Below are 12277 nucleotides of genomic sequence, written 5' to 3'. Positions count from 1 at the left end.
CAATAGCTGAGGACAAGCACAATGAAACTGTGGCCAGACAGAGAAAGTTAACTTCCTCTACTCTATCATTCTATCTGCATATTCCCTCTGTTGCTTTCATTGGCTCTCATTTTTCAAAATATCTTAGTCCTTCATCTCTCATTTCTCACATTTCTATTTTCTCTCGGTTGATCCGTCTACCTCAGTTCATCGTCTTCTGTCTCTCTCTCGCTCTTCTTCATTCCTCTCTCTGTGTGAATACATATGTTCTAAAATAGGCTTCCATATCTAATGGTTTCATAATTTAGCAGGGCCATTTAGCCTGTGTGTGTCTAATTCTGAGGCACAGTGTGGGTCAGCCCAGAATGGGGCAGGAGTAATGGCCAAGCAGATGGAGATCCATCCCGACCATAATGATGTAATTAACGCTGCGGAGAGCTCTCCCCCCGTCATGCACGGGAAAGCCTTCAGATGCCAGCAACAATGTTAATTTAAGTGCATGCACATCAACGTACATGCAAGTGCACAGCCATAAAAAGAAATAATGCAGATAAGCGGGTCTATTGCGGAATCTTTTTTTGTTTTAAAAACTAAAATCATATTGATAAGTGCATTCAGAGATTTTGATGGATTAGTACAAACAGGTCAAATCTGTTAAAAGCACTTTGATAACTTTAAATAGTTGCGATGTAAAGTTAAATGAGTCTGATGTCACAACATCTGGTCACAATGTTCACGTTCTATTTCAACACACATACACAATCTTCCATCAAACATGTAATTACTCTCTAACATACTTCCCCACATCACAGGCAGCGCTGGAGGCCATATCACACATCGCCCTCTCCAACTGGCAACACCAGGGGCTCCACTTGCCACTAGCCTTGTGCTGCAGCTAATCCTATCAGTGTATTAATTACTAATGATGAGCTGATGGCGCGAAACCCCCACTCTTTGCAAGCTAACACCCAAGTAGACTTAATGAAATGCCAGCGCTGGGCTGATGAAGGGGCTCCGACCCTACTTAAATTGCATTAGCCCAGAGACAGAGTGAACTTTGGAGGCAATTAACTGGACTGCTAGGACAGAGAGAAAGATAGAGGAAGCGAGGGATGGGAGGCAGAAAGTAACATGGAAGGAGAGATAAAGGTGGAGTTGTGGAGAATAGAAAGTGCAAAGGATTATAGGTGGAGAATGAACACTGAACAGAATGCTAAAGAGAAAATGGAAGAGAAAATGAAGGTAGACAAAGTGAGAACACTAGAGACTAAGTTAAATAATCAGCTGTTGCTGATTTAACAATTCTAAGTGGAGGTAAAAAAAGAAAAGAAAAGAGGGTTGGTTTCCTCACCTCTACTGAAGGATCTCCAACTAATTCTGGCGACAGTTGTGTCTCACCAATCTATCTCCAATCAGCAGTAAATCATGTTTCAGAGTTAGTAAGTTGCAAGTAAAGTTTTTGTTAACGTCACCTCAAATCTAGCCTGGCTCCGCCCTCCTACTTACTTCCGCTCAATTTTCATTTCCCTTCAGTACTCCGTCTGGGTTTTCTCCGGTCAAATATTTGTAGGTCCAATCAGTGAACAGGGGGAGTGGCTGAGAACGATGACGTGCACTAGAAAGATGCGAGCGAAGCCATTCGGTCCGTTGTGGCAGCAATGCTGCCGAATAGCCAGAAGTTAAAGCCCGAGCAAGAACAATCTTTGCTGAGTTTTGTTGGTGGCCATGATGTTGTGGCCCTCCTCCCCACGGAGCTACGGTGCTAGTTAACATTAGCAATTACACTTAAACAGCTAATGTGAGACGAAACTGCTTGCGCGCTTCTCCTGTACTATACGGTAATTCCTCTACTATGCGACAGTAAGTCACGTGGTTATGACACAATCGTTAGCCTATTTTTACAAAAATGTCTGCTACGGAGCCATAACGTGAGGTACAAGGTAATGGAGCCTTTTATACATTGTCGTGTTTTTTTAGAATTGTTTTTTTTAGAAATAAACAATGGACAAATAGAGGCTTTAAAACACTTCAGATGTGAGGTGATGGCTTATTAGCATCAAAATGTCGCCATAGGAGGTTCGCGGTCCGAGGAGAAGCCAAGGGGGTAACCCCCTTGGCTTCTCCTCGGACAGCGTTTAAAGACTCTATTTGTCCATTGTTTATTTCTAAAGAAACAAGACAATGAAATGAAATTCCGTGAAATACAGCTTACGGAAACCTGATTGAAATTAATCAAACACTCTGTGTAGTTAAAGTATTTGAACAAGTTGCTTTTCGCAACTTTTTTTAAATTTCTTTTAAAAAGAAAGGGAGTTTGGAAATAGGCCTGTAGTTTTCTGGCAAAGAGGGGTCCAGGTTTGGTTTCTTTAACAAAGGATGAACAACTGCTTAACTGCTTAAAATAACTGGGGACACACCCTGATGGGGTGGAACGGTACACTGAAGTCATGGTTCGGTTCATACCTCGGTTCAGACATCACGGTTCGGTACAATGGAGGGAAAAGCATAACCAAAATGCAGAAGGCAATTTTTTTTATTGTGCATGTCTCGGGCTGTACCACCTAGTGTCATCCAGTCTCTCCCCTGAGCTAGCTGCAACAGCCTGAAGCGTATAAAGTAAGATGTAAACAGTAAACAATAAGTAGGCTACCCCACATCTCCAGACTCCATCTGGAACTTGTAAACAAAATAAGACAATCAGCAAGTAGTGTGATATGGGAGACAAGCACTGCTCTCATATGTGAATGCACAGAGCAGGGGTGTTAAAAGACCTTCTTCGGTTACACAGAGCAGTTGGCGAATTGTGGCGTTAGCTTCACAAGCTAACAGCGGAGCTAGCAGCAAACAGCAAAGCTAACGGCGGAGCTAATAGCTAACGGCGGAGCTAACAGCGGAGCAAACAGCGAAGCAAATGGACCTGGAAGCCATTTGTGGTCGAGGCAACAAGGGATACAGCTACAGTACATCCGTGTTTGGTTGTATAAGGAAGGGACTAGTTTGCTTCGTGTGGACTCACTGGACCGACTCGACATGTAGGTGGCGCTTGGGAGCTTCAGAGCTAAGGCGGGGCTACAGATTAGGTGTCCCTAAGAAACGCGTATGTAACAGTAGTTCCACATTACATTAATTCATTTGCACGCACGTTTTATTTATTTTTATACCGTGTATTCTCCGTGTAAATTCATGTACCGAACCGAGACGCCTGTACCGTTTCGGTTCAATATGAATACATATACCGTTCCACCCCTACACCCTGATAAAAGAGAGTGGTTTAGAATGTTGATTGTACATGGGCCAATGAAATTAAGGACTTTTAAAACTAATGAGGTTGGTAGAATGTCAAGTGGGCTTGATGATGGTTTCATTTGCTTAAGCAATGCTTCAACATCAATTAAGGACACGACAAAAGGAGCTCAAATTTGACTAATTTGAAGGGACACTAGTCTTAGTAGCATCTCATATGACAAGAAGGCTGAGTCTCCAATTTAAAGCAAATGTCAAATAAAATACATTTGAGGTCACTGATATAGAAATCCTTAGGGCTAACAGATCCAATATCTATACCATGTGTAAAAACAAGGTCCAAAGTGTGAGGCCAGATACATGTTGCTTTAATATGAAGATTAAAGTCCCCGACCGTTAGTACCTTGTCCAGCTTTATAAAAGACGATTATAAGTCTGCAAAATCTGATAAAAATTAGCCCATTGGTCCTGGTTATCTGTAAATTAAAAATAAATAGGATTTAGCCGCCCAACTCTGCACATTTGCAGTTCAAAAGACTAGTAATTCTGGATGCTTACCAGCTGACATGTAAACTTGTTTCTAAAAACAATGGCAAGTCCACCACCACGGCCTATTTGCCTGGGTGTACAAACATGATCCCTCCTGGAAGATTGTGCTAGTCTGCTATTGACTAATAAAACAAAAGGAGCAGCCCATTCTTTCCACAACTATTCATATAACCTGCATGTACTGTACTTGTCTCCATACAGTGAATAAGACAATCTCCTTTTTCTTCCTTCCTCCTCCGTCTAACCCATCAGGTCAAGCATATGAAATCTCATTAAAATTGCTATTACTCATGCAACAAAGACACCTAGATCCCATTACTGTCACCTGTGTTTGACCGCACAGCTTATCAGTGAGGCACACTTAGAAAGTGGCAAAGAAGTGGCTGAAATAAAGTCAAAAAAATATATAGGAATTGTATTACAAACAAGGCAAAAGTGACAGAGATAATTGTGTTTCAAATATATGAGGAAATGAAGAAACATAAGGCAAAGACAAAGGCAAAACAAAGAGTCCTCTCAGTGACTACACCTAAAGCATCACATCAATGCAAATTAGCACAAATCCACAAGTGACCAAAACAAACAAATTAAATGGTCTACAATATTAATAAGTGATGGCCCCCAGAGCCAGGTTCCAAATGGGAGCCATATCTAATTTAGTAAAAGCCTGAAGCATTGATAACGTCTGACGTAACTTGCTCTGCTATCGGAGGAAGCCAAATGGTAGTCCCAGATGGAAACAAAGTGTCTCATGACATTTCATTCTTTGTTTAAACAGTTCAGGTCAAAATGTGTAGATGAATCTTGATAAGTTAGCCAAAACAGTATCCCCATGCTTAGTTCAGTGAACATCCACTGTAACTTCCATTCAAAGTTAACTAAATAAGTTACTTAGCTGGGTGAATCTGTGAAAAAGTGGTGATTATGTACAGACGTGAGACACCAGGCAAATGGCTCTTCACACCGGATACTAAGATGAAGGCTCAAGAGTTCACATCAACTTAAGTGGGTTTGGGTGCCATGTGTGCGAGTGGGCGTACATGCAAAACTCACATCTCTTTCAAGGGCTCCCCGGGCAAAGACATTTCTACCACAACTATTCAAAAGTAATTCTATCAACCAACCAACCTCGTTCAGCACTTGACTGGCTTAGGTCTCATCCCAAACTTAAATCAGTCCACTGGGCCAAGTACTACGTTCTATAAAATAAAAAAGGAGAAAAGCTTTATCGAAGTCGGTCTTTGTCATTACCAGCACTCCCATTTATTTCTTCCAAACCCAAATGTCCCTTTTGTGCTTGGAGAAAGTGTATACTCATCCTCCATTCTGTCCATTAGGGCTCTAACTCCCAACAAATAAGAGAGCATCACATAAAGCTATGCAGGTGAGCTTGTCACTGGATGAGCAGTCCATTGCTTAAAATTGAATAAATATCACTTAATTTTCTCTTTCCTTGTTTCCACCCTCTCCTTCTTAATAGGTCATCTTTAAAGCAGCCAAGAGAATAATCTTAACACTCCTGTTCCTTTCTCAAGGATTTATTGAAATCGGTTGTTTTCCCATTAAATCCCTTGGCTGGTGTCTTGTCACAAAACCTACTGTATTGACTGATATCCCTTGCTGCTAGCTTGAAGTTAAAGCCCAAAGTGTCCTTGGCCGTCAAAGAAAGTGTTCTTTATACACCCTGTATTGACTGTGTTCCAGAAACTTCAATAACCTTTACAAGTTCTGACAAAGCTGCAGCCACAACTGCTCCCACAGTACTGAACTACAGCTAACCAGTGGGGGTTTCCACCTGGAGTGTACCGCATCTAGTCAATCTTTTGAAGGCTATCTTGTTGACAGAGGGAAAGGAGATGTGCCTGCATGTTCACTGAAACCCATTTCATTTCTCTGTGTCCTTGCTGTGTCCCCAAAGTGTTTTTGATGTTAAAAAAAAAAAAAAAACATGTATACTGTATGTGTATTTTTTGTTTTAAACAAAGAAAACAAATTATCAATAGAATAGTTTGTAGTGTTGAAAGGTGTTTCTACAGATACTGTCCATTCAGAATATGTGCTTTTAATTAGTATTTCTATGATACTTAAAATAGCAGTGAATATGTTGAAAGGACTACTGTATATCTTAACTGAATAGCAAAAGAAAAAACAACAATTAAACATATATACAGACAACTGACAATAACTGTTCACCATAATAATTGGTTTAAAATGTGAATGGACTATGGTGTCCTTTAAGTTAAAAGTCAGTTTTCTCTGTGTTGTTTCTCGCTGAGACTATAGTGAATAGCCTTTTACCAAATTGTTTTAATTGTAACTATACTGTAAATAAAGTAAAACATGGTTTTAAGTGGCATATTTAACACTTTGTTTTTACTTATTTGCCATCAAAACGGCACCTTGTATGTGAGAACACTGATGTAACAAAGCACTGAATTCTCTCACAAAACTGTACATGAAACACCTGGCGAGACCACTATTTAAAATTTAAGCCACAACAGCGTTTACTGTACAGGACATAATATTGTGTACCCTTTTGCACCACTGAGTCATAACAATCAACCTATCAACAAGTCATGAAAATGATTGCAAAAACATCCATGAGCAGTTGATTAAGTCTCGCGTGATATTGATGTAGTGAATATGGGTGGGAAGGGGGTTGGTCTGCGTGGATCTGAGAGAGTAGACTTTACCGCGGTGATGGTAGACTTCACTGCGCTTCAGCGATATGTAAATATGACAGCACTTTGGAGGACAGAATAAATGTGACACATTATTAAAATGTTGGGCGAGAACAACGTAGCCATGTCTGTGCTTCATATCTAATTAAAAGAGATCATTGTCTTCTAGCTGCTCTCTGGCAGTTCAATTTGCCTCGTTTTCACTCTGTTGATGAGCTGAGAGAAGGCACCGCATATTTAAGCCACTTGTGTGTGTGTGTGTGTGTGTGTGTGTGTGTGTGTGTGTGTGTGTGTGTGTGTGTGTGTGTGTGTGTGTGTGTGTGTGTGTGTGTGTGTATATATATATATATATTTGCACAAACACCCCTCCTTTGTCTTGGTTAATCTATGGTAATGAAAGGATTCATTTAAGAAGTACGTTTAGAGAGAGAGGACTTTACTGGTTCGTGCCAACAAGCATATTCTAAAGCAGAATGGTACCTGAACGTCAATTTGATCAAAGTTTGCTTTTTAAAATTGAACTCTCATTTGAAGCCCACATCAAAAAAGCTCAGCCCCTGTTGCACCCTTTCGTATCTCTGGCTACAGTAGAATATGTTAATATGATAATATAAATGTTAATATATGTTCTGAGTTCTCAGATTTTCAAGGATCTAGAAATCAGTTATTTCACAAGGCAGATAGTCAGCATCTATACATATTTTCGAATGCAGGCTCAAAGTTCCTTGTTTGCAGAGAGGAAGCCACTCATTAAAAGTGTGATTTGCACTCCGGTCACACTCTCACAGCAGACAACGGACATGGCAAGCAGTCAGCCAGCCACAAATCCTTGCAGAATGCGCAAATGCCGAGCTAATTAACAAACTTGCACGCCTCAAACCAAAAGGCCGACAAGGTCAAAGGGTGATCAATGTCAGTAGCCAGAGACACTCTGTGGCAAATATATTATACATTAAATAACACTTCCACTGGGTGGTCTTAATGAAGAATTCATGGAGAGGTTTATAAACTGTGATCTTTTATGAACTAAGTTACCCAATTACCTGATAATGTATTGTGACTTCCATCTCGTTAATGATTCAAAAGGAAACTTGTGGATTTTCTTGCTTGGCACCTAATGTTGTTTTGACAAACATTTACATCACATAAAACTTGCCAGGCTGACAGACTGCCAGATGCTTCTATACTGTATTTTTGTAAGAGAAAAGAGAAGAATATTAATCATTTATGGATACACACAAATTCCAGTCACTTTGACTTCTTTGATACAACGGACTGCTTTGAAAAACAAGCTAGTTACTGATGGAAAAGGCAATCATGGATAGAGGTAGAGAGCAGCAAAGGCAGGCAGTGGTGTACACTTAGAAATGTAAATTCAATAGTAGTGTGAATCATCAATAGATATACTCACACACATTCTACAGAAAGCCACTTGAAAATGTGTGTAGTGGCCTTAAAACACTCCTTCCAGCATCAATACCACTGATTATCATCCAGTCTTCTATGCTATGAATCAATACTTCCATATTGGAATTAACAGCAGAAGCTCTCCGGGTTTTTGAACAGGGATAAGAACCATTACATGAATCCTGACTTTCAAAACCTTGTTTACCTACTCCCCATTCTAAGCCTACATGGCCTCAGTCACACAGTGGGTAATGGTGTTTATTTGCCAAGGCCTTGTAACTGGGTGCACCCTGTGTTTCTGTCGGGTTTTGCATCTGTCTGCTTGTATGTCATGTGAAAATGTCAACCTGGTATCTCCACCTCTCAAAGGAAGGAAAAAACACCTACCAAGAGGTTTGTGTACATGTCACAGATGTGAACTGCAATAAGTAAGAAGTGTTGGACAGGCAGGGACTGAAATGATTTAACTGTAAACGGAAAAAGATTGCGTCTGCTTCTGTTCAAGCCTTCGTACCAATTTTAGAAGTATTACTTTTAAATTGCATATTTTGCATGCAATAGTGAAGTTATGTTACAGTAGTTATTGTTGAACTGAAGATATTATTAGGGACTAATAAAGATCGTAAGCATCATTTTGACCAATGTTGTGTAGGTTCCTGCCCTTTTTAGGGTCTTACTCTGTATAGTATAAGATTTAACAGAGCCACCGTGGGAGCTGAAGGAATTTCATTTCTCTCATTGCTGATATGTGACTCTCAGAGTGGGCTAAAGGAAGGGGGTGTGGGAGTTGTGAGAGAAAAAGAAAGCAAGATAATGAGATGAAGAAGGAAATTACAAGGCGCAAGAGGGGTATGCACAAGGTATTGGGAAACTGCAAGACCGTAATACAGAGGCAGCAGGAATGATGCTGACGAAAGAAGGAGCAAGGGAAATGGAAATGGAGAGTGGGAGAGAAAGGTGAAAGAACAAGCAAGAGATGAGAGAAATGGCAAGAGGGAGGGAGGGATGGACGAGGGGCTTTCATATTGATACAATCGGTCAGGAAATAATAACACGAGTGAGTGAATAAGAAAACCTCATTTCACGTAATGAGTATTCTAATCAAGAGATTTCATTATCTCACATCGCAGAGACGGGATAGTGAAGCCCCTGGCAACTGGGTGTTGCAGTGATCGCATGCTTGGGAATGGCTTAACGCCTTTTATAACTGCGCTGGTACAGCAGAGCTATTACAGTACATGCCTATGCACGATCGCACCCTCGGAAACACACATGCATACACCTAAACACTCCTGTATTTATGAATGCATGCATGCCAGCAGGAAAAAACTCAAGTTATTGGAAGCAGACGAGCCGTAGTGCACGAGTTAGAAATAGATGGACTTTCCGATTTCACTAGGCAACAGCATCCTGTCATTTTATTTATTCATTTACAGTTTTATGATCAGTTAAAACACTGGTCTGTGTTCTGATCTTGCCATCGATTACCATGGCGACAATCAAAGCATTCAGTTCAGCCCTCTGAGAAAATACAACAGGAAGCAAATTCTGCTTCACTTTGCCAGAGGGCCCTTGTATATTTATATACAGTACATCTAAGTTATTGATGGGTGAGAAATGCCTGTTCAAATTCAGAAAGAAGCACCTCATCCTCTTTAATAAATTCAAGATAGTTAAAAAGTGGTTATACACATGAGAAATGCTTCAGAAAGAGTGGAAATGCTGTTTTCCTGAAAATGAACACACACACACACACACACACACACACACACACAGCTGCTGCTGCTGCTGCCTACTGCCACAGAGTTTCCTCTGAGATTTACCATAGGTCAGCTCAACAGCTGCTCATCCCCTCAGCCAATCAAACAGGAGCAGGGAGCAAGAACCAAGCATAAATACACGCCAATTAAAGAAATAATTAATCCAAGCAATCAAGCTTCCCCTGTCTTTTCCTCTTGCTACTTTTTACTGACAGATTGAATGCCATTCATCACATCACTGACAGTTTTCTACTGATTAATGTACTATTAGAGAAGGTGAATTGAATCAGTGTTTAAGTGCTGGGTGGAAAATAAATCAAGGATGAACAAATCTCCATGGCAGTGCATGAAAAACAAAATCATGGGGATATGCCAGCAAGGGAGGGCCAAACAAACAAGGTGCAGCGCTATGATTTGGCTCTATACTTAAAGTAGCAATGTCAAATGTGCTAAAAGAGAACAATAGTGCCATACATTAAAGTAGGCTGGATTTCTAGGTTCTACATGTATTTCCTCACAGAAATATACGTCTATTATAATCTACTAGACATGGCAAACTTTGTTATCCAATATGCCCAGACAGATAAGTAATATTTTATTCCTATATACATTCATCTGTATAGCTGATGCGGCTTAAAGCTCCATCTGTTTTTGATATCCAATACTAAAAATATACTGATCACTCTTCCTTTGCGGTTGCTCATATCTGACCTGCAGCACGGTCTGGATCTTGGCAGAGACGTCGGCCTGCTCGTAGAGTTTGATGCCTTCATTGTGGGCCCCGCCTTGGCACTGCACTGCGATCTGATGCAGGTGGGTCAAAACCACGCTGTGAGCCTGGGCCACTGCCTTGAATTTATCAAACAAAAGCTCCAGCAGTTCCAGCAGCAGCCTGTAGAGGGAGCCAAAGAGAGTAGAAAGGGAGGGCAAAGATGAGAAACAAGAGACGGAGAGCAGGAGAGTGGGGATAAGGACATGAAGAGGAGAGGGGAAAATGGGGGAGATCAAGAGAACTTATGAGAAGTACTACTTAATAGAAACGGAACAAAATAAATGTGATACATATTTGTTTCACTTTTGATTACACATTTATTTTGTAAGCCAGCACGACATTCACTCCACATTTTATTGGTTAGGAAAATGCATAACTCCCACAGTAAATCACTTTGGCCTTGGATTTCTATACAAATAAAGCAGAAAGCCACCAAGGGAATCAGCTTCTGTTGTAATATTAGAGAGAAAATGAGACTTGAGTGTGTTACAGTTGACAGTTTCTTTTTTCCTATTACCATCAAAGACCATAAAAAGTCTCCACAGCCCAGAGTATTGCCACAGTTAGAGACAGCTTTCGATGCTCCTGCATGTTTGCCTTACCTCCAAATTCATGGTATCCATCAATAATAATAATTTTCACAATAGGTAATTTTCTAAGAACACAGTCCCTGCAGTTGTATCAAACATACAGTATACTAATGTGAAGAGATTGTGCATTACATTTTTCTTTACGTCTTCACTGCCACTAGAAGTATATGTATTTGTGCAACCATGCATTCTAGTAAATGATTGCTACTTCACCATATGTACCTACACAATAAAGGTAAACAATGTGTAATTGCAAAACTGCTATGTATACAACTCATGACTTGATGTAAGGTAAACTCTAGCTCTCCTGAAGGAAATGAGGGAAATAACAGAAAGCAACAGATAATCTACCCAACACCCATCACTGAGTGCATTTCACATCACCAATTAGGTGTTTCACTTTAATGTTTTCAGTCACATTTTGTATTCAGCAGATACTCACAGCTATTCTTCCTACAGTAATAACCTGGCACCTGGGCTGGCTATCGCAAAAGTCGTGAGCTGCCCAACCTGGACTCAAATAAACAGCTACTCTCATTAGTTCTAAATGGCTCTGGCTGAAGAAGAGAGCCAAGCCAAAACCAAAAAGACTTTCAACTTGATCTGAGTACCACGCTCTGGATTGGAAACTCAGTTGCCTCATCAACTAATGCTTTCATACAGACATTGCTATACTTGCTTTCTGCACAAGGACAAAGCTTTCAAAGTAAAGAGGGAATACAGGTTACATTAGTTGAGTCTGAATGAGTACCCAGTGCACCAATGCTAGTGAGTGGCCACTTTATTTTAGTAAAGTTATTACAGTTAATATAAATAGAGTCACACTGTTTGTCTAACACTGGTCTTTTAGTACTCTCCTCTGGTATTTTAATTGGGTTTTATTAAATTGCTGGTAAGTGAAACTTTTTTTCAGCTTAAAGCTATAGTGCATAGTTTCTGTTGCCCCCATGAGGAATTCTAAGTAATGACAACAAAATTGTCCGTGATAGCGCACCTCCCCCACCCCTGCCCCATGCAGTTGCTAGTAGCCAAGGAGGACACGGAGGATTAAAAAGACATGGACTCTTCAGAAGAGGTAATTACGTATCTTCACTTGAGTTTCTGCGCGCGAAAGTTTCAAAAGCATGCATTTGAAAATCTCACTGCACGCAATTGGATAACACTATGACCAATCACAACAATACACGGGGTGACGTATCCAGAGCCCCATACGCTTAGCTACCAGCGGAGCTAACTGGTAGATTAAACTGTCGTCATCTGTTTAGCTCGCCTCTGGCCTGCCTATATCAGGTACAC

At 40.5% G+C, this 12277-nt stretch overlaps 1 protein-coding gene across 2 annotated transcripts in view; it reads right to left on the bottom strand.

The window, feature by feature from the left end:
- Nucleotides 1-12277, bottom strand: part of exoc4 (exocyst complex component 4) — a 122636-nt gene that overhangs the window by 93280 nt on the left and 17079 nt on the right. For both annotated transcript variants that reach the window (XM_078281488.1, XM_078281489.1), the window contains exon 8: nt 10331-10511. In XM_078281488.1, coding sequence (XP_078137614.1) covers nt 10331-10511 — 181 coding nt within the window. The remainder of the gene's footprint in view (nt 1-10330; nt 10512-12277) is intronic.

The sequence above is a fragment of the Sander vitreus genome, chromosome 23, assembly GCF_031162955.1.
Source record: "Sander vitreus isolate 19-12246 chromosome 23, sanVit1, whole genome shotgun sequence".
Lineage (NCBI taxonomy): Eukaryota > Metazoa > Chordata > Actinopteri > Perciformes > Percidae > Sander > Sander vitreus.
Note: the sequence above shows the minus strand (reverse complement) of the source record. Positions and strands in the feature narration are given on the sequence as shown.